The following is a 24,174-nucleotide window of genomic DNA, read 5'->3' as shown; positions in this document are numbered from 1 at the left end:
ACGATTAGGGAAAACACGGGAATTTTACTGGAAGCAAGTAAAGAGATAGGTTTGGAAGTAAATCCCGAAAAGACAAAGTATATGATTATGTCTCGTGACGAGAATATTGTACGAAATGGAAATATAAAAATTGGAAATTTATCTTTTGAAAGGGTGGATAAGTTCAAATATCTTGGAGCAACAGTAACAAATATAAATGATACTCGGGAGGAAATTGAACACAGAATAAATATGGGAAATGCCTGTTGTTATTCGGTTGAGAAACTTTTATCATCCAGTCTGCTGTCGAAAAATCTGAAAGTTAGAATTTATAAAACAGTTATATTACTGGTTGTTCTGTATGGTTGTGAAACTTGGACACTCACTTTGAGAGAGGAACATAGGTTAAGGGTGTTTGAGAATAAGGTTCTCAGGAAAATATTTGGGGCTAAGAGGGATGAAGTTACAGGAGAATGGAGAAAGTTACACAACACAGAACTGCACGCATTGTATTCTTCACTTGACATAATTAGGAACATTAAATCCAGACGTTTGAGATGGACAGGGCATGTAGCACGTATGGACGAATCCAGAAATGCATATAGAGTGTTAGTGGGGAGGCCGGAGGGAAAAAGACCTTTAGGGAGGCCGAGACGTAGATGGGAAGATAATATTAAAATTGATTTGAGGGAGGTGGGATATGATGATAGAGAATGGATTAATCTTGCTCAGGATAGGGACCAATGGCGGGCTTATGTGAGGGCGGCAATGAACCTCCGGGTTCCTTAAAAGCCAGTAAGTATCTAATTTCTAATTTGTGTAGGCCTGTATTTTCCTCCTGGATCCCTCGAACATTATGTTGTAAATTAGTAGATTCGTATGATCTAATATTAAAATGTATTTTATCTGACAACATGAAATTCATTACTTTGACTTAACAGTTTATGATTCACGAGACCTAACCTAAAAATATTTTTTGTTTGATCACGTGAAATGATTAGTACAAATTCCGAAAACCGAATGCCACTTTGAAATGTATGCTTAAGAATACTTATTTACTCCTAATAATTTTGTTATTCTAGTTATTGCTGTCTCTGTGTGCATTTTCTATCGATCAAATGCATGTATCACACCATAAGTTATATTTATTTACACTTATCTGACTACAATCTTGAATTCTGCAGTGCTTGGGGAAAGTGACATACTGTAAGTTAGTTTCCACAAACCTTTTTTGATAATTTATTGACAATTTGCAGAACATCTGCTGGCTTCGAAAAAGAGACATAAGAATTTTTCCCATTACAATAATTCATACAGAAAAAAAAAATCAAATCGACATAAACTAGTGTAAGTTGTCAATAAATTATCAAAAAAGGTTTGTGGAAACTGACTTATGTTACTTTTCCCAGGCACTGCAGAATTGTAACTACATCGCAACTCAACACATAAAATAACTACTATGTATTAATATAATACTGATATTAATTAATTATTAGTATGTTCGAATTTTACTAGCTTCCAGTAATCGACTCAGAAATCTAGAACAATTTGAATTTTCAGAATTTGCACTACCGACAACAGCTGTTTCTGCTGCCAACATAACAGGTAGAAAATCACTACCAGTTGTAATATTTTTCCGTATCGAAATTCGAAACTAACAAGCAAACGTTCTGAGGGGGCAGATAAAAGAGTTAAATTTTTTTCTTCCACCATGTTAATAATGTCAAAAGAAGTGCTTATACAGATTTTGGTCTCTCGACCGCAATTACGAGGGCCGTAAAAAAATAAGTTCGCCAGGGGCCGCTAACAGAAAAAAAACACAATTTCATTGGACAAATTTATTGGAACGGACACAGCAATTGTTGAGCTATTTTTCAATATATTTTCCATTGGAATTGAGACATTTCTCATATCATGGGATCGACAGAGAGAGAGGTGCAGACGCAGTCAAACGCTGGTTCCGATCTGAGGCGGCTGACTTCTACGACACAAAAATTGATCCTATGGTATGACATATATCTCAGTTCCAGTGGGGGATATGTTGACAACCATTGCTGTATCTGTTTCAATAAATATTTCTATGCAATTGTGCTTTTTTCTATAAACGGCCCCAGGGAAAATCACTTTTTGGACGGCCTCGTAATTGCGGTCGAGTAGCCAAAATTTGTATAAGCACTTCTTTTGACATCATTAACATGGTGGAAGAAAAAATTCAACTTGTTTTTATCTGTCCCCATCAGAACGTTTGCTTGTAAGCTGGCAAAAGAAAATTCAACCTTCAAACTAGAAAATTACCATAATTCACTAGCATATGTAGTAATAGGGAAAAAATGGTTATGTTTCACCCTTAGGATATTAAGTAAGCTGATCCGGACTATAGTGCCCTCGCGGGAACACATTGTCCATGCCTGCTTTGAATTCATGGAAATGATACTTTCCTTTATATGTGTTCAATAATGATGATCAGGCTTCGAGACTTCGGACCCGATAGAGCAGTTCAGTGGGAAATCCGCATAACGGCGTACTGAGTATAGTGGTAAAGCGTACAGTGGGTGGGGGTACTGTAGAATGAATGCCAACAAATACGCAAAGGAAAACGCTCTGGATTTGAAGGTTCTGACGAATAATTTGGTTTTCATACAAACCGTGTCTGAAGCTATTACACGGTTAGAGAAGTCAGAGCAAGAGATGCCGGAAGCCCTCAAATTAATTTAGAAAATGATGCAGAGAATTAATAAGACATCAAGTACACCGGTTACTGAACGTGTAAAACAGAAGTGGAAATCAATTTTATGTAAAAATAACGGATATGGAACATTGTATAACATAAACAGCAAATTAGTGGACATAGAGTCACCCGAGAATAAAGGACTGTCTCTTAGAGACTGCAATGATGTTAGGTTCTTTCGTTTTGCTCCTATCACGTCATGCGACGTAGAGCGCAGATTTCTACAGTACAAACTTTGGCAGATAACCGAAAAAGATTTACGTTTGAGACACTGAGAATGTATCTTGTAGTAGGTGCATTGCAATTCGGTACTGTAACTGCACTTCCTAAAGACGACCAATAGGATAAATGAAAAAATTAAAATTGCTACATGCTTATTTCCACCATTAACACTGTGTATAATTAAACAAAAATGCTTATAAAAGACAAGAGAATAAATGCTTTTCACATTCTTTTGACATTGTCATTGGTGTAATGTATATTTACTTTTAGAATGTACATATGTGTGTGTTTCCCCATACTACCGTACTTTACTCTAAATAGCAACGTTGTTACCTCAACACATCTCTACCTACCTGCAGCGAGTCAACAACCTATAGTGCATGCACAGTAAACTTATTGTATCGGGTCCAAAGTCTCGAAATCTGATGATGATGATGATGATGATGATGATGATGATGATGATGATGATGATGATGATGATGATGATAACTAATATTTAATTTTATGTCATTGCAGAGGCGCGTAGTCACGGCGTGGGCTACTACGGCTTCTCACAAGATGAGGCCGAACGGCGTGCTCAGCAGGAAGCGCTGACCAAACTGAGGCAAGAGACACACCGCGAGCAGGAGGCTTCCAAAGGGCTCAGAGAGAGGCGCCAGCAGCAATTGCAGGCCAGGATAAAGGCTGCCAGGCAGAGGAAACGCGCTCGCATGGGACTTCCCCCAGAAGAGGACGGTAAGGCTCATAGAGTTAGCATGGATGAATATATAATAGGATGTGAAACTTACTGAGTTTCCCGTAACACATACTAGAGGCGCTGTTGTAGAAATTGATCTTGCTGCCACCTGTTGGGAGGAGGGGCGTTATTACATCTAGCAGCGCACCAAGTAGCGAAAAGAGTAACTAATTACTCCATGCATTTAGCAGCGCACCTGGTGACGAAAATGTTAAACTGTGCAGAAAGTATTCCCTCCCACCCTCATCGATATTCAAAACTAACCCAATTTAAAATAAAACATTTACATTTTTATTCCTCACAGCATCTTCTACTGAAAATTCTTATCGGAGCCAACAGGAAGATAAAAGAGACAAAAAAAATAAAGAAAAAGGTTGGATAATTGGGATTGTATTCTTTGGGTATTTATTGTACAGCGCAATTGAAAAGTCTGCAAGAACTACTTAGATAGTTCAATTTGTTATATTACTATTACTTTACAATACATTCAACAACACTATTTTTACAACGTCCATAAACATCACTGTTTAACATACACTGCTTATACACACGTAGTATCACTTTATGTTCACTTATTAGCAAGTTTCTGTCTGCCATCTTGTCTCTTCGAGCAATATCTCGATTCTCGAATGGATAAATAGAGAACTCTGGGTAATGTACCCAACACGTAGTTCTAATGTTCACCACCTACGACGTTGGGCGCTGATCATCTTATTTCAGCCCCCAGCCGCCAGATGGTGCTGACCGCAGTTTCGCACCCTATTATATATTTATCCATGGTGTATAGTTGCGCAGAAAGCTACTGAGAGGTATCAACATCGAAACATGGACGAGTCACATGACTTTGGGACGAACGTAGCCGATTTCTGGTGACTAACTTAGGCGCGTAAAGATTTTTCATAGGAAATACTGTAATTTTTTTTCCCTCTAGCACAATAAGTAGAAATATTACGTTGTTCCTATTACATCTAGGTATAATGAAGTTTACTGCTTTTCTAACTCCCGCTATTCGTCCAAAAATATACGAGTATTATTATTTATTTAACTTAACGCCCAGACACTTGGACTTGGTAGGCCTATAAGACCACTGGTTTGCTTACTTTTCGATTTAATTCATCTTGAGACTTGTATTCAAAGTTTTTCATGTCGCTGCATTATTAATATGATAACAGTTCATCGTAAAGTTAGTCTCTGTGTAGAACACATGCTGGTGAAGAAGTGACTTATTATTATTAACTGCTCGTTTGGAGTCAAACCGCAATTTGAGTATCATTGTTTCGTACAATAGTGCAGCGTTAATGAAATTAAAAGGAGCGGAATTTAGTAAAACTTTATCACTCCATGTTGAGCTAATGATCAGATGTATTAGACCACTGCTGGGCAATGAGTCGAATTTCTAATATTAAGTTACGACCTGTGTATCCATTTCAAAGATTTTACGAAACAAAGGTTCCAGTCACAAGTGTAGCGTCGGAAATCAGCCTCTTTCGCTTTATACCCTATATCATATATACCCAGATTGCTCGGCCTTATAGGCTTTGACGATAACAACTTTTGAACTCCCATTTGCATTGCATTAGCGACTGTACTGCCATCTCGTGTTCTTTTACGGCGGGCGGGTGGCGATCCTGGCGGTTGTTCTTTTCAAAGTGCTACCGATTTTAACGTAGGGATGAACAATCTGTTATATATGTGATCTGGGTTATGATACTAATGAATTATGCGTCGAAGTAAATTATGAAAGATATGTGCATTTTATTAATATACAATATATTTTTTTCAGCTCAATGAAGTGACTACTCTTGCTTTCCGTTTGTGTAAATATAATAAAGAGATGAAAATTTCCAAAGACGTGTCCGAAATGTTTATATTAATTGATGTGTATATAAATATCTCAATATTAATTATAAACCTATATACTGTTTATCGTGGTAATACTCGGCGTCATCTCACTGGTCATCAATTCCGTCTTCGTCATCATTAACAGCACCATGTACACGAAAATAAGAGCGTTAAAATCAATATTGAAATGCAATACTTGTGTATAATGTTTAACTTCCCTGGACAATGTGTATTCAGATTTGATATCTGTTAAAAACGAAGGAGGCCTATATTGTTTTCTTCAGAGTCTGCATTATCGCAGAAAAAGTGATGGGGGCAACTCTTAAAGAAAGTGGTGACCATTTAATGAAAAAGAAATTCAGTGGAGATTATTTTGACAAGTGTTTTTATTTGGGAAGGGAATAATATGTCCACTTGCTTAAATCGACATGATTATCTACAAGAACCATCTGCACATGTAATAAAGGCTATCTCATCGAAATATGTGAATATTCGCCTTTTCTATACCTGTAAAAAGTTTGTGGACAGTGTTGGTTCAATACAAAATGTTGCTTACAAAACTGTTTTACGACGAAAGAGTAATGGAACGGAGAAAAATTCTCTCCGACGCCGGGATTTGAACCCGGGTTTTCAGCTCTACGTGCTGACGCTTTATCCACTAAGCCACACCGGATTCCACCCCGGCGTCGGAAGAATCGTCTCAGTTTTAAGTTCCAACTCTTGGGTTCCCTCTAGTGGCCGCCCTCTGCACTACGTCATAGATATCTATGAACCTAGGACCGAAGTCCACACATGTGCTGAGGTGCACTCGTGATTTACGCATATCATATATATTATTATAATGTACCGAAGTACATATGATATTTCCATGCAGATATTCTGCGTCATCATCCGGTAGAAACAGCTTCTACCCAGCAGATGTCGTTGCTTCCTTTCCGAGAAAAAAAAATATTTTATATGAAACATTTCAGAGCATGTTTTGGGAAAGCCATTGATTTAATTCCAAATATGCTCAGTCAATTTAAGAGAGCAGTGTATTATGATAATGAATAATTGAAAGAATTTTAGTTTTGTTCTTTAAATGTGAGAAATTTGATCCCAACAAATGTAGCCTTATTTTTTTGTTTTGAAAAGGAATTTTAAAATTACATTTCTTCAGATCAAATTTCTGCATATTTAAAGGACAAAACTAAAATTCTTTCAATAATTTATTATCATAATACATGATCTCTTAAATTGACTGAGCATATTGGGAATTAAATTAATGATACATTTTTAATCTTGCGTACACTACTTTTAACACTTGAATATAAGTAATTGATTAATTAGCGGACTTACTCGTGTTAATTATGTAAGTCAGTGTGGCTTACAGCTGTTTCGGTGCTTCATCACACCATCCTCAGAGCCTACTAGAGATGACGCCGACTTACATAATTAACACGAGTAAGTTCGCTAGTTAATCAATTAGTTAAATCAATGGCTTTTTCGAAACACGCTATGAAATGTTTCATATAGAATAATTTTTATCGATAAGGAAGCAAAAACAAGCAAAATTGTATTAAAATTGTCTTCTTGAAATATCTCGGAGAATAACCTCCTGAATATAATGGCATTACTTACGGTTCTATATTATATATATAATATACGGTATATCATCATCATCATCATCCTTCACGAATTAGGCCTCTGTAGACCTGTTTCGGCCCCATCTAGCAGTCTTCTGAAAGGTCTTCCTGGTCGACAATGTCCTCTAGGTTTATACTGCATCATAATTTTTGGGACTCTTGAATTTTCCATTCTTCTTACATGATCTAGCCAATTTAATTTGTATCTGCTGATTTTTTCTGCTACTGACTCTACTTCTAATTGTTCTAAAATTTCTTCATTCCTTTTTCGGTCTAAAAAAGTATATCCTGCTGTCCTCCTGAAAAATTTCATTTCCGTTGCTTTGATTCTGTTCATGTCTTTTTTCTTTAATGTCCAAATCTCGCTTCCATATAAAACGGAGGGTAATGCTAGTGTATTATATATTTTTATTTGTGTAGTTTTTTGTACTAATTTAGCTTTTAATGTATTGTTTATTATTCCTAGAATTTGTATAAATTTGGTAATTTTCTTGTTCACATCTTTTTCATTTTGATAGGATATTTCACAACCCAGATAATTGAAATTTTGTACTTGTTCGAGGCATTGGTTATTGTGTATTATCTTACTTCTGACTGGGTCTTGTCCTAAAAATGCCATTACTTTTGATTTTTGTGCTGAAATTTCCATCCCAAAATCTTTTAATATTTTATTTAATGTATATAATCCTCTTTGTAAGTTATCCTCTGAATTGGAAATTATGACTTGATCATCGGCATAGAGTAAGGTATTTAATGTTAGAGCACTGGTTATTTTGATTTCTGATGTGTAGATTTGGTTCCATTTTAAAATAATTTCATTTATATAAATATTATTTTATATATATATATATATATATATATATATATAATACAATACACAATGCTGCCTGTTCCAACCCATTTTCCCATATCATAAATTTTGATAAACCATTTGGTTCCTGAAAACATATAATTCTTTGGCACACGTTACCCTAATATAAATGCTTCTTTCTTTTTATTTTAACTGTAAACTAGGCATAAAACTTTAACAATCAGCCATAATTTGCGACTCCTTCCTCAGGTTAGATATAAAACCTAAAACAAAAAAAAGAACTTTCAAAAATCTAAAAGTTCCGGTCTGTAGTTGTGACAGTCACAATAAAAAATCAATAATGTGACATGTTTTTCTCATAATATTTGTCTCCTGAATAAGATATACTATTTAAAGTACATAATTATTTTGCCAGGGAAGTGAATCTTTTCTGGCAAAATATTTAGCAAACTGGTTTCTGTTAGAAAGAGCTGATCTTCCTCCTCTAACTGCATTTATATTACTGTGTATTATATCTTCAAGCAGTTTCACAGTTAAAGAATATTCATACTTAAATTCATCTCTTTCCCGCACAAAATTGTGTAAAACACTGCAAAATTCACTTTTACGTTCAGTGGTCGGTGAAATATTCTCCACATATTAGACAGAATTCTAAAGGAGCATTCTATATTATAACGTCGAGCTCTTGACAACCTGTAGTTGAATACCGGTACTTTCTTCTTATAGCTGAGTTTATTTCCTCCATATGGAAGCATCAAACGTTCATGCATTCCAAATATATCATTCTCTATCAACACTTAAGGTAAGACAATAAGTTGTTTTCTGAAAGTGGTGAGGAATCATGTATGTCAAATGAATTACAAGGTTTTTAGCAGTGGCATAGCATCAATGTAAGCTAAGAAGCTCAGCTTCCCCAATTAATAATAATTTCATATTAAACCTGCAGTTTATAAACAAAATTATTTATTAATTTTAATAGAATTTATATTTATGCGTTAAATATTGTGATGCGGCAACTCAGGATGATTCGTGATGCAGCAGTAAACAAGAAGCCTGCACACACCAGCTTCCAAGCAGACTGGTTTCTTCTGTGTAATCCACCCCGCAGATTTTCCATCCCTTTCTAACTAAACTACCCTGGTCGCAAGGCTCGCAAGAAGCTAGCTTTTACATTGAAAATAATTTAGTTTTCGAGTTATCCCTTTCGTGAGTTGTGTTCAGTTGAAATGTTAGTGTGCATTGTGGCTGAAATAATAAATAATGAGTGAAATAACAGTTCCTGACACCAATTTACTTGAATTTTTATGACAATTCTATTATCAAGACTGACCTACGAACAAAAGTGTGATTTAAAAAACAAATGACCGACTCCCTTGCTCTCAATGAAGGGGACAACCAAAACACAGACGCATACTTATGTAATGATACTAATACTGTAGCCTATCTATTGAACGTTAATATTGTGATTTATCTGTGAGCTAATGTTATATGTATAGTGTCTATTTGTTAGAAATATGTGTAAAACATGAAATCATATTTTACTACCTACCATTTGAGGTGATACCTTATTGGTGTTACTTACGAGCTTCCAACCAATCTTTGACTACTGACTTGACATTGACTACTATTTATTTTAAGACTATATTTTTGTAATACGTACGTTTTCTCATATGTACATGAAAAACAACTTGAGTTAGCTTCCCCTGTTCAAAATTTCATGCTACGCCACTGGTTTTTAGAGAATGTAGTGTCTTTAACAGTCGTCGAATTACTGTTTTTTCCATAGGCATCCATATCTACGAAGATAAATTTATAGTTTATCACAAACTACAAGTAGTACAATGGAAAAGAAAATGCTTATAGTTGTAAAAAATGATTTTTGAGTTAGTAGGCTTGATAAACGTGATATGTTTACTGTCAACTGCCTCAATACAATGAGGTAAATTGGTATTGTTCTCAAAGTCATTTGCAATTTGTTTCCAGCCTTCTTTTGTGCTTGGCAGGCTCAGGCACATATTTTGTAGTTTTCCCCAAAGCACCTCATGGACCAATGTTGTTACTGTTGAATATCCAAGATGATAACCATAATGAAGGTCCTGGAATGACAATCCACTTGCCAGATATCTGCAAAAAGGGAAATATAAGGGAAGGATAATAATGTTCCTTCATTAAAAAGGCATTGTGGTCATGATTTAACCTTTTGAACATATAAGTTATGATCCGATCAAAAAATATACTTTACATTGTGTGTGTGTGTGCGTGCTTGCATGCGCGCGCTTTACGAAAATTAAAAAAAATATATATAATATTTAAAGGCATGCAGTATCTTTTTTTTTCTTTTTTCAGAATCTACATTGCAGAAAAGGTGGAAAAACCTGAGAGGTTCTTTTGCCCGAGAGTTACAGCGACAGAAGAAAACAAAATCAGGATTTGCGGGTTGTTTGAGAAAGAGTGAATATATATTTTACAAACAACTGAAATTCCTTCAAAACGTAGTCGCAATTAAACCAGCCAATGACGAGGAAGTGATACATGAACCAGACGACCATGCTGCAGAAGTTGAGGACAGTGGTTCTGACCGAGAACAAATGGGTGCAAATACTAGTAGAAAAACGCGCAAAATCAAAGGAGATGGTGAAGACCTGTTGATTGAAATTTTAAATAAAATTATTGCAGACAGAGAATTACGTCAGAGACAAATAGAGGAAGATGAAGACAGAATGTTCTTACTTTCCCTGCTTCAGCCTTTAAAATCAATACCAAAAGAAAGAAAAATGTCTGTAAAAATTCATCTTATGAGTGTTCTTAATGATGCACAACTCGACTTTCATCAGAGGTCTTCACAGCCCCATGGAAACGGGGAACGGCATAGAGAGAGAGATTTCATGTACTGTCGTCCCAGCTTCTCTTCATCCCCTAGACCTACTCAATCTGCGCGAGAGGTCCATTGTGCCAGTTACACATTAACATCTCTTGGTGAATTCTCAGGAAGAGTAGGTACTTTCCGCAGTTTCAACGAACCTTCTAATGTAGTATCTCCGGATTCAACAGAAACCTCTCATGATTCTGAATATTCTGAGATAATTGAACTTTTCAATTGAAAAAAAGGTGAAACTTCGGTATCTCCCCACACTACACAATTCCTCGGTCTTATATCACTTAAATAATACTCTCAACTAACTTACCAAATGTGTTACATACCTCGCCTTAATGTCACTTAGCTGTCCCTTCATTTAATCCGTAAAAAAGCTTAAATCAGACATCAGTCCCATGTGTGGTGTGGGACGATATTGAAGATTGGCCAAGAAAAAAAAATTATATTTTGCAATATTATTTTGACTGTTAAAAGGAACCATTAATTCCTCTTTGTCCTTATATTAATAAATAAACATTTAAAACAAAACAATTTATTTTAATAATCCATTTTGATTCTTGTGTACACTACTTTTAACACTTGAATATAAGTAATTGATTAACTAGCGGACTTACTCGTGTTAATTATGTAAGTTTGTGCGGCTTACAGCTGTTTCGGTGCTTAACACACCATCCTCAGAGCCTACTAGACCTCGGCATCATCTCGAACTTCTCTGCCTGTTATGTGGGTGCGTTTGATTGTTGAAAGGAGTTGAATAGTGCTGTCAAATAGTGTGTGTGTACTGAAATTGATCTGTGTGTTGAGAATTTGATCGGGCTGTGTTTTAGTGTGTTTGTATATATGTTCAACACAAACACAAGAACACAAGAAATAGAGCACACTAACATATGAAAACAAAAGCACACATAAGATCGCATCTTCATTCAGAAAGCAGAAATACAACATAGCATACTGAACAGAAAACACACTACAAAGACATCTCAACACACAAATAACACAAACAAATAAATACGACCACACAGGGGTATACAAACTCACATGTAACAGTTGCGACAAGTTCTACATTGGACAGACAGGCAGATCATTCCAAACACGCTACATTGAACACATTAAAGCAATAACCAGAGGACACAATACATCTACATACGCCAATCACATAACCAATAGTAACCATACAGACAATAACATAAATGCAGACATGGAAATCCTACACATACAGCCCAAGAACCAAAAACTCAACACACTAGAACAATACGAAATATACAAACACACTAAAACACATCCCAATCAAATCCTCAACACACAGATCAATTTCAGTACACACACACTATTTGACTCCACTCTTCAACACCTTTCAACAATCAAACGCACCCACATAACAGGCAGAGAAGTTCGAGATGATGCCGAGATCTAGTAGGCTCTGAGGATGGTGTGTTAAGCACCGAAACAGCTGTAAGCCGCACAAACTTACATAATTAACACGAGTAAGTCCGCTAGTTAATCAATTACTTAATTTATTTTACCTTCTTTTTAGCTGATTATTGTTAACTTTACTTTGAAGGTTTAGTACTGCAGGTTTAGAGGTATGACTTTTGCATTAAGAAACAGAAACTGCTTTGCACCTGCTTCACTGGCATTTTGAATTAGTTGTTTATTCAGAACCAATTTAATCAAAGACATTATAATAAAGTAATTAATTAATAATTAAAAAGTATTGCATCTTACCATAGAGTGACGAATAATTTTAGCTCCAGAGATATAGCTTATCTTAAGACTGTATTCCTTCTTTCCAAGTCACCTCTACATATGTCCAACAACTCATCAAAAAATGTCACTGACATTCTCATGTATTTGAAAAACTTTTTTTTTCATATTTTCGTAAATCACTGTATAAAGTAACAAACAAATCATGTGTGCTACGATCTCCAACGAAAAGACACACCCACAACCTCATCCCTTTCTTTTTACTTGAACGACGACGAATACAGGCAATAAGTATCAACACTTCAACATCCATTTTGAGACTGTAGCATATGCTGGCATCCTGGTTGACATCAGAGGCAGCAGATCCTACAGATACTAGCAGAGCTGTTGTGGCATCCTAGAGTGTGATACGAGCCTAAGACTCAGTTTGCACTTTCGATACATAACAATACAATCATGATACAGTTTCGCTCTGGTTACAATTACTACAATACAGTTTAAATATTGTGATACACACCATCACGATACTGTAATGATACAATCTCGATTTGTTTTTGGACCTGCGATGTTCCTCGAAAAGAATACTTTATCTTATCCTGAGTGAAGCGAAATGGTATCTTAGCAGGAGCATTACGATAGTGTGTATGCCCAAACAATTTCGTTACAATCTTACAGCAAAAGACTTTCATTTATTGAGCAGGCCTACCTAGTTAGAGATTTGTAAAGATCAGGGGTGTATACTGGTTAAAGGGTTTGGGCTACCGCTGACCCTATTATTACACAAAATATATCTAACAATTACTTTAATTTTAATTACTATGGTAAAACTAATAATACAAAATTATTACATTATGTTATATTATAAACTTTTTCTTTTGTAATTTCCTTGGGCCGGTAGCCCGCAAAATATGCCCCTGGTAAAGATGTTTAGAAAAGAGCAGTTGAATCCTGCTCAAGCATTCTTTCAAAACATGCGAAAACTTTCAACAAATTTTGTTCTTCATTTAGTCATTTAGTAGTTGATAGTGTTGAGACGTAGGAACCGTGGGAAGAAATTTAATGATTTTTGGGAACATTCTCAGACTAGATTTTTTTACTGTTCTTAATTTTCTTTGGCAAATGTTACAAGTTACAACCCAAGGGAAACAGAATGTAGCGGGTATTTACAATAATCACATGATTATTCCCGCATTCGAACAGGAGACTGTTGAACTGTAGACTCTGTTGGCTTGGTAAGCAATGAATGAGTCAGTTATTTGGAAGAAGCGTGTTTATAGACTACACATTTGAAAACAATGCAATCATTTATCAGGTTTTGATTTATTAAAATAAACTAAGAAGAAGTAGAGACAGTAGAAGAAAAAATAAACAGATACAAACTAAATTGGCTACATCATGTACAACGAATGGACAATTCAAGAATCCCCAAAATGATGATGCAATATCAACCCAGAGGACATCAACGGTTAGGAAGACCCTTTAGAAGACTGCTAGATGGGGCCGAAACAGGTCTACACAGGCCTAATTCGTGACGGATGATGATAATGGTGATGAAAATAAACTAAATTACATTAAATTGCTACTAAATTGAAATACAAGAGTATAACTGTTCTGACATAAAATCACACTTTTTTTTCTGATAAATGAATCTTTTGTAATATACCTTGGCTTGAAGCAAGCTTTGTTGAAAATTCGTGACATGTAATGGGAAAATTTGTGATAGGCCTAACAGTCAACCGACTGGACTATTTTCACACATAATCTTGAACTTCTTTTTTTTAATTCTAACATCTTGTATGCATACTCATAAACTGACTTGTAGATATTGAAGTGCGTGATATCTTCCCATAGTTTAAGAAAAAAATATGACACAGGTGCACGAACACTAGTTACTAAAATCCAAATTTTCTTTATTACTGTTACATAAATTGAAAATGAAACTCTCACAAACTCTCTTCTTTGTATAATTTTCTGTTGCACAACGTATGTTTCTCATAATGATACAAGTTTGATTTACTGGTACCTCACCTGATTCGTACTGTTTAGTAGAAACAGAGACATGAGACCAACATTTATGAGGAAAAGATAGCTGGAAAATATTACGCAATCAAAATTTGAAGAATTGGTTACATTCTCAGAACTTCGAAAACTAAAATATGAAACATGTTCGTGAAATGGTGACAGCCACTGAAGATTAGATCCTAAAGTGAATGCTGAACTTCAGAATAAAATTTTAAATTTCTTATACAAGTAAATAAAAAAAAAATGTTTATGAATAAGATTCCTAGATATACGGTAATCTCAGTAATGCTGTACTTTATAGGTTAAGATGAAGTTTCATGTTAGGATTTTCCAGATTTATTAATGATTTCAGAACCAGAAGCTCCTGCAAGTGCAGAAGTGGAGCCAGAAACTACAGAGAGTCAAAAGCAGGAAGAATCAGAACCGAAACCAAATCCAGAGCCACCAAAGAAGACGCAAATTCGACCATGGGACATTGGCAAGGAGGGAGTAAAGGATGGTAAGTATTTTTTTTTTTTTATTTTATTTTGGTGACTGATAAATGTCATCAGCAGTGACAAAATCCACAAATACAATTGTGATGTCATACTAGATCATAGAATTATTTTCCATTATGTACATATAGGGCCATTCCATGTCAAATCAACACAAAAAAGTGGACTTTTCAACCCGACCACCTCAGATTTTCATTAAATTTGGTGGGATGGTAAAGAACCTTAAGTTAATTAATTATGTAAAATTTTAGCCCTCAATAATGCACGATATCCATACAGCAATTCTGTCAATATGAGAAAAATGTAAAAATGTTGCATACTATGTCAACAAAAATAATTCATAACTTCTCTTCTAATTGAGGTAGAATCTTAAACTTGGACTTATTTTAGAGCAAACGAATCATACTTTTCAATAAAAATAGGTTTGCATTGAAGTATCGAATTCTTTATTGAATGGTCACGTGAATCACATTTTAACATTGAATATCTAAAAATGCGGGGCACAAATTATTTCGCGAAAAATATATGTTATAGAGGTAAGAGCATTCTCCCCTTGGTGTAAGTTTCATTTTGGGAACGTTACAGGAATATCAGTAAAAAATATATCAATGTCTTAGTTTGTAGCACTTAAACCCATCTTACACCAACACTGCATGCATGCGAGTTCGTACTTGTCTGATTATTATCTGCATCGTCGATCTGTCAGACCGTCATGAGTGGCAGTTTATACAGTCTTCAAGTTATACAAAACGTGCGATCTGTTTCAAGTGCAGGTTCGTTAGTTTTTTTTAGAATGTGGTAGTTTTGTGTGATGTAATGGAGTCGCGTTTTAAGTTATATGTTTGCTGCAATCCCTTCGAAAATCAGGGCATTGTAATTAGAGAAAAAATTTAAAAAGTGTTATATCGTGGATGCTTAATGTATTTCCTGATTTAAAACAGGAACAAAAGGTGTTCGGTGAGTTTTAAAAACATATCTCATTCTGTTTCAGTTATGTCACAAGAAGAGTGGGTGAAAAAGAAGCGTACTGAACGTCCTCAGGAATTTGCACCTCCTTCTTCTTATCAACCAGACTTCGTTCCAAACCCTTCTGAATTACAGCCTGAGCGACCGAAGGTCACACTCTTCTTCTCGTCCAAGAAGCCAACGCAAGAAGAAGGCTCTGCAAATGTAACACCAGACAAGAAACTGTGGAGTGATAGTGATGCAGCAACTCGGACCTCTGTCAATAGACCGGGCTTCAAGAGGAAGTACCCGAAAATAGAAGACCTCCAGAAGGAAGAAAAGGAAGAAGAGAGGGGTAGAGGTACAGAGATACCGCCCCCTCCAACATTTGATTATTATGGACCATCGTCCAGTACACAAGGAGCTAGCAGGAATGTTTCTGCTGGCAATAAGGACCTGGAGAGCTCTATCACAGCTGGACTCAAATATCTCCGTCAACAGGCTGAAGAAAGAGAGAGCCAGAAGGAGAAAGGACTTCTGGATATTATATAAGTTAGGTATGGTCTTCCAGATATGGCGGTGGTTTTAAATAGTAGGGATTCATTTCTATCACTACATTTCATATGATGTTCTGGAAATTGGAATTTTTTGCACATACAGAGGTGTCTAACTTTCATGTGGATTATCAGTAATGCCATATAATGCATCCCCCCTTCTGGCAAATTTAGATGTAAAGCATATTATGTATATATAACTATACGTTACCTGTCATCACTTCTTCTGCGAAAAAAAAAATAATAATGTTTTGCATCTAGCAGCTGCTTTCTGCAAACTTCTTCTTGAAGCATAACATACTTCTCCTTGTGATGTCATCTCTATTTTCTGGTTCATAAGTGATTCCAGTGTTGATGTGATTAATATCTGATTTTTTTCACAATACTGAAGATTCTTTCCATAAGAGTCGCTGTATCAGGCACATTTAGTACTGTAAACACAACTTTGCTTAATGTTTTATACTCACATTAATTTCTAAAATCTGCAATTTTGGCTCTATTTGCATTTACTCTAGGTTCATTTACAAGTCTGTCAGGTTTCCCTTCATTAAGCAAATAGGGGAATCCTTGAATAAAATATTAATTTTTTTATGTGCAGTAACTTACTTACTTATTTATGGCTTTTAAGGAATCCAGAGGTTCATTGCCGCCCTCACATAAGCCTACCATCGGTCCCTATCCTGTGCAAGATTAATCCAGTCTCTACCATCATATCCCACCTCCCTCAAATCCATTTTAATATTATCCTCGGCCTCCCCAAAGGTCTTTTTCACTCCGAGCTTCCCAACTAACACACTATATGCAGTAACTACAGCTTAAGAAATTCAATCTCAATTGAAGGGTTCAGAGCCATAGTGGGCCAAGCGCCATTTATTGAAAATGGAGAAAGCAAGGGTTAAAGTTAAGTGAATACCATAGTTTAATGAAGATTGGCATATCATTTAGTTTGAATGTATTACTTACTTACTTACTTACAAATGGCTTTTAAGGAACCCGAAGGTTCATTGCCGCCCTCACATAAGCCCGCCATCGGTCCCTATCCTGTGCAAGATTAATCCAGTCTCTATCATCATACCCCACCTCCCTCAAATCCATTTTAATATTATCCTCACATCTACGTCTCGGCCTCCCTAAAGGTCTTTTTCCCTCCGGTCTCCCAACTAACACTCTATATGCATTTCTGGATTCGCCCATACGTGCTACATGCCCTGCCCATCTCAAACGTCTGGATTTTAAGTTCCTAATTGTCAGGTGAAGAATACAATGCGTGCAGTTCTGTGTTGTGTAACTTTCTCCATTCTCCTGTAACTTCATCCCGCTTAGCCCCAAATATTTTCCTAAGAACCTTATTCTCAAACACCCTTAACCTATGTTCCTCTCTCAGAGTGAGAGTCCAAGTTTCACAACCATACAGAAGAACCGGTAATATAACTGTTTTATAAATTCTAACTTTCAGATTTTTGGACAGCAGACTGGATGATAAGAGCTTCTCAACCGAATAATAACACACATTTCCCATATTTATTCTGCGTTTAATTTCCTCCCGAGTGTCACTTATACTTTATATTACTTGCTATATGATTCCATTGAATTATGGTGATAACTTCATTTTAACCCTTGTTTTCTACGGTTTTAATAAATGGCACTTGGCCCATTATGGTTCTGAACCCTTCAATTAGACATTTTTTTTTTACATATTTTCTTTTTTTCTTTTTTGAAGAAATATACCTATACATTTGGCGTGATAAATATACTTTTCCGTAATAATTTTCCCTTTAGTCATAATGCTGTAATAGTAGGGAAAAATCCAGAATAGTTGGCACCTCTGCATATATAGCTTAGCTTGGATATAAAATTTTATTCAACATCTGAGCTCTGGCTTTGGAATCATACTAATTTCGTATAGAGTTGTCAAGTAGTTGTATTACTTTCGTTTTAAACATTTCGCTACACTATGACCTGAAGCTTTTTTCTGAACTTTGAGCAGAAAAAGACACAAAGAACTCTTGAAACTTGCTCCCATGTTCAGGAATCACAATCATTACAGTAGCTTATAGGGAGGGAATAAATGTGATATGATCATACATATATATCCAAACATACTGGTACTGTATCATTTTGCGTAAGGTATATGCATCAACTTAATTTAATTTCTCCACAGATATAGTTTTTTATTTGTTTATTTAACGACACCTTGTCAACTACTAGGTTATTTAGCATCAGTGAAATTGGTGATAGTGAGATGAGGCTGAGGATTCACTGTGTAATTATCTGACATTTGTATTATAGTTGGGGAAATCTGAGAAAAATCCAACCAGGAAAATAAGCCCAAGCAGAGACCAACCCCACACCCAAGTACATCTCCAGATCAGTAGACAAATGCACCTACCACCTGAGCTATGCTCAACATATAACTATTACCGAATTGAAGAAAATATATTCATTGTGTTTCAAGTGGCCGGAAAGATGTCAAGATGTATTCCTCACTTCAGTGAGAGATGCAAAATGAATATTAATACATGGGAAGTGAAAGGACTTCTTTTTGGCGCTAGGGGAACTTCATTTAAGTTAACCAAAACCATTCTCCTTTCTCTTAAATTTTCTAATGAGGACATTAACAAAATTTGTGTAATGGTATTAAGAGATTCATTATCCATTTTACACAATCACTTGTATAATACTACGTAATATATTTTTTTTTACTTCATTTCATTACTCTTCAATGTACTTTCGTCTCATGTTTCTCCGAAATCAAATTGTACTTTTTTTTTAATTTATCATTGTTCCGTATTCTCTCCGCAATCATATTATATTTTTAATTTAACCTCTGCTTTGTAATCTCGATCCTAGTGGTCAGCCGTAGATGTCGGCCAGATATCCCAAATTGTGGAATTTGTTGTAAAAAAAATCACACCCAGAATTTTTCATGATTTGAGTGATCTGTCACAACATCAGAAAATGTTAACTTTTCATTAAAGGCACTGTTGTTTTCTCCATTCTAACTGCAATATTTCTCTGCAAATAGAAGGAAAAAATAGTTAAAATCATAACATTTGAGTTGTAAGAAAATAAACCTGCAGGGACTTTGTTACATAAAAAAATATTAATTTCTTGTGGGTTTTAGTTTTGTTCTGCCCTTACTCACTGGAAGTTCTTTATAGAGAAGATAATATGTAGATTCTAAAATTCAATATAAAATCGCTAATATTTGTGTATGAAGTCGTTGGTATTACTGTGATTATTTCAGGGAAAAGATGGGAAATGAACATTGATATTTCTTAAAGAGTATATGAGGTGAATCCTGAACTGTGCAATAGTAACATCTGTTTCACTACATACATGATTTACACTCATTGTAGCTGAGAAAACGTATCTTCTTGTTAGGAGCTATAATAGGCTTCTTTGATTAAAAAAAAAATACATTCAAATTGTGAATAACAGAGGCACCTCATATTCTCATATCAAATACCCACTTACAGTGGTAAATGAAGGTGTACAGTAGTTTTTTTTATTGTATACACTTAATGTAAATTATCGTTACATTTAAATGTAATTACAAAAATAAATATTCAGTTTTAATTCTTTTACATACCTGTCCTAATTAAATCTCAAAATTTGAGTTTTTTTTTTTCTAATATTTTTATTTATATCTTTTGCTGCATCGTTATACCAGCTTTTCTGGACCTTTTGCTTCTCTTCTCCCCAGTTTCCATTTCATTATTCATTTACCCAATGAATTTTATTTTCTATTTGTTGCATATGTCCAAAGCCACATTAGTTCTTTCTTGCTGTGGTTAGCATTCTCGTACATTCCGTAAAATACGGGAACATCCCTTTTTTCGCTAATATGTCCCATTGTCACAAAAGAGGTCTTTGGAATATGTATTCAATTCATATTAAAAAATTAGTGATCGAACAAATGAGAATAACAATTGTTTCATTACAAATATCAGTCTCCATCACTGTTGATGAGATTGGAATTCGCTACATTGGCAACATTGGAGGTGACACTGAATGTATACAATATTCTTAAAACAGTTCATACTATGAAGCAAACTGCTACCAGATCAAACATTGTTGAATCTCAATTGTTTGATGAGATCATGATTGTGAAAAATGTTCTGAATTCCAAAGAAGATAATGAATTGAAGGAAATTCTCAAATCAGAACACAATTATTTGTGTATCCCTGGTACAAATGCAAATGTTGAAAGATTTTCATACATGAACTCACAGTGGACTGATGCGAAAAACAATTTACATATAAAGACGGTAAAACCAATGCTTATTGTGAAATCATTTTTTAGGATCATGTTGTATTTCATGACTTAATGCTTCAGAACAACATTGTTACAAGAAATTCATTCTTCAGCAGGTATGCACACACCTGCACTTTCACGCATGAACACATACACAGAGCTTTCTTAGAAAGTCAATGCATGTGCAAGTTTAGCAGAAAACAGAAAACTGGCTCTGGTGTCTATCAGGAGAACACGTGGTTTCAGCAAGAAGATGCTTCTGCTAATTTTGGAAGAGAAATAACAGATTTTCTGAAAGAAATGTTTTGTGATAGACTAGGACATTGTTTAGCTATGAATATAGTTCTCATTTTTTTTATTTATTTTATTGGGTTATTTTACGATGCTGTATCAACATCTGAGGTTATTTAGCGTCTGAATGATATGGTGATAATGCCAGTGAAATGAGTCCGGGGTCAAACGCTGAAAGTTACCCAACATTTGCTCGTATTGGGTTGAGGGAAAACCCCGGAAAAAACCTCAACCAGGTAACTGGCCTCAACTGGGATTCGAACCTGGGCCACCTGGTTTCACGGCCAGACGTGCTGACCGTTATTCCACAGGTGTTCTCATTTTTAGAGTCTCTTTTGTAAAGAATGTAATGTGTCTTTTTATCCATGTTACAACTTGGTTAGTAATTGTCATGAACATGTTTTAAAACTCAAAACTTTTTTTCGGTTTAAAATTGATAAAACTTGCCAAGTATTTCTTTCTATGCATAAAATTTAATGCACATTTCAAATGTATAAAATAGTTCTTTAAAAAAACTCCTTTATCATACCTGTATACCTCTTTAACTCCTTTTTGAACAATGACATAATACTTTATTTATTTCCAACGACTTGTATGTAACACTGTAAAGTATGTATGCAATATTTGAAGGTAAAACTTTAGACTGCATGCCTGATTGTGAAACTAGCAGGTTTCGTATCGAATCCTGGTTGGGACAAGTTGTCTGGTTGAGGTTTTTTGCAGAGTTTTTCCTCAATCCATTAAGAGCAAATGCTGGATAACTTTTGGCATAAGATACTGGGCTTATTTCGCCATCACTATCACAATCTTCATCCATCCTGTCTACTTCCATACTCATGTCATCTTATCATATTCTGGGTGAACAAAATCCAATTTAATGGGTACCCCAACCTCAGAACAAGATTCATCATAATCGCTAAAAAAATAAGCAAATGCGCAAATGGCTACATGCCAATATACCTCGCCCTTCCCCAAAAAAAAGAGAGCGAGAGCAATATTCCACGATCTTTTTACACTTTACGTATTCTAAATCACAGTTACCTTCTGAAATTACTCTTATTTTCGAAATAAAATCAATTTATATTCTTCTCTTTCAACAATGTGCATGGCTTTTTTTTTTCTATAACATTGGCATAATACAGAGAGAGGCAATGAAAAGTTACCGCACTATGCAGGGGATGTCGGGGGGGGAAACAGATTGCCCGCAATCCACTGCTTGACTCACCGTTAAGCTGTAATAACTCGGGCAGTTGTTCAGTTTCATTACGGTAGGCCTAAATTATTAGTTAAGTATTACCTAATTAATGAATGAAGTTGAAAACTGATGTAGATCTTACCTTTCATCAAAGCAGCTGTTGAAAATTATGTCCAGCGTTCTCGATACAAACGTTGCATCGTGTTAAAAAATTTCGAAAAACTCGTATCTCTTACTTACTTACTGGCTTTTAAGGAACCCGGAGGTTCACTGCCGCCATTGGTCCCTAATCTCAGCAAGATTAATCCATTCTCTATCATCATATCCCACCTCCCTCAAATCCATTTTAATATTATCTTCCCATCTACGTCTCGCCTCCCTAAAGGTCTTTTTCCCTCCGGCCTCCCAACTAACACTCTATATGCATTTCTGGATTCGCCCATACGTGCTACATGCCCTGCCCATCTCAAACGTCTGGATTTAATGTTCCTAATTATGTCAGGTGAAGAATACAATGCGTGCAGTTCTGTGTTGTGTAACTTTCTCCATTCTCCTGTAACTTCATCCCTCTTAGCCCCAAATATTTTCCTAAGCACCTTATTCTCAAACACCCTTAACCTATGTTCCTCTCTCAAAGTGAGGGTCGTATCTCTGCCTCTGAAATTTCAGATATCACTCGTCTGATTTGATTTTCCAGGGCTTCAAGAGTATGTGAATTGTTCTTGTACACTTTCTATTTTAAAGTTCGACACCGACAGAAATTTACACAAGTAGCTGGATCCCGTTGCGTCAGCTGATGAATCACTGACATTTTGTAAGAATGAAAGTGTAGCATTTTTTTAGTCCCTGTAAAGCCAATCTTTGTGAAATACCACACTCCTGTGCCAATCGGCTTGAAGATTTCCTCGGGCTGGTTTCAATTCCTGCTTGAAATCTATAAGCTTCTCCTCTGTTAATACTCTCTTCTGTGTTTCTCTCTTTTTGGTTAAAACAGACCCTGTTTCTCGCCATTTTCTGAATAACTTGTTATGTATTGTTTCGAAGGCATTGCAGCATCACGGAACTGACGTAGAAACTTGCGAATGGTACTATCATTCGATTTCTTCTTTAGGAGAAATGTCTCAACTAGAAATATCCCTTGTGCAATAGTGTATGTCACCATACTTATAGCAAATACAAATAATGTTCAATAAGAAGTGTAGTAATGCACTCGGGAATTTTAGGCCTATTGTAATGAAATTGAACACCTGCCCGCGCTGCTACAGCTTACTGGTTAGTCGAGCAATGGTTTGCAGACAATGTGTTACTAACTTTTATGGTATAGATAAAAAATTGTGAAATTTGAAGTAATATTCTACACCTTCTCTACATTCTGTATATTCTAAATTGCAGTTATCCTGTGAAATACTACCTCGTCAATTTCGAAGGAAATGTATAAATTTCATGATAATCAATTTGTATTCTCTCTCAACAACTACCACTCCAAGTATTGAAGGCATTTTGTTCAGGCATGTTTTGAAGAAAGGATAATTATATGATTCCTTTTTTAGCCTCTGTCAAATCCTTTTATTTCTCAACGACTTTGAACATTTTTAGATATTGAGAACTTCTTGCAGGCTTTGCATATAACTTAATACATACAATTAGGCCTACAGTTTTTGTTGAACAAAGCACAATGTCCGCTGCTTCAAAGTTCTGTCATTCCTGAGAAACATACATTAGTTCATTTTAACAATATTTTCATAATCATATTAACTTCAGTTGATTTGGATTGTTTCAATTTTGTGGGCACATGCACCAATGTTGGAACTCGTTTCGATCAATTCAATATATTACATATTTTTAATACAGTTTTCACTGATCGCAATGAAATAATGTTGATCTAATGCGAGG

The 24,174-nt window shown here is 35.5% G+C and overlaps 1 protein-coding gene across 2 annotated transcripts in view; it reads left to right on the top strand.

Moving 5' to 3' along the window:
- Positions 1-20,109, top strand: part of LOC138709438 (coiled-coil domain-containing protein 174) — a 549,941-nt gene extending 529,832 nt beyond the window's left edge. The window contains exons 5-8 of one of the 2 annotated variants that reach the window (XM_069840202.1): positions 3,446-3,664; positions 14,897-15,043; positions 16,030-16,540; positions 18,827-20,109. In XM_069840202.1, the coding sequence (XP_069696303.1) occupies positions 3,446-3,664; positions 14,897-15,043; positions 16,030-16,535 (872 nt within the window). In that variant the 3' untranslated portion in view covers positions 16,536-16,540; positions 18,827-20,109. The remainder of the gene's footprint in view (positions 1-3,445; positions 3,665-14,896; positions 15,044-16,029; positions 16,541-18,826) is intronic. The other variant, XM_069840203.1, reaches the window with a different exon arrangement.
- Positions 20,110-24,174: the final 4,065 nt, after the last annotated feature.

Source organism: Periplaneta americana, chromosome 11 (genome assembly GCF_040183065.1).
Source record: "Periplaneta americana isolate PAMFEO1 chromosome 11, P.americana_PAMFEO1_priV1, whole genome shotgun sequence".
Classification (NCBI taxonomy): Eukaryota; Metazoa; Arthropoda; class Insecta; order Blattodea; family Blattidae; genus Periplaneta; species Periplaneta americana.
This window is presented reverse-complemented; position numbering and strand designations above follow the sequence as displayed.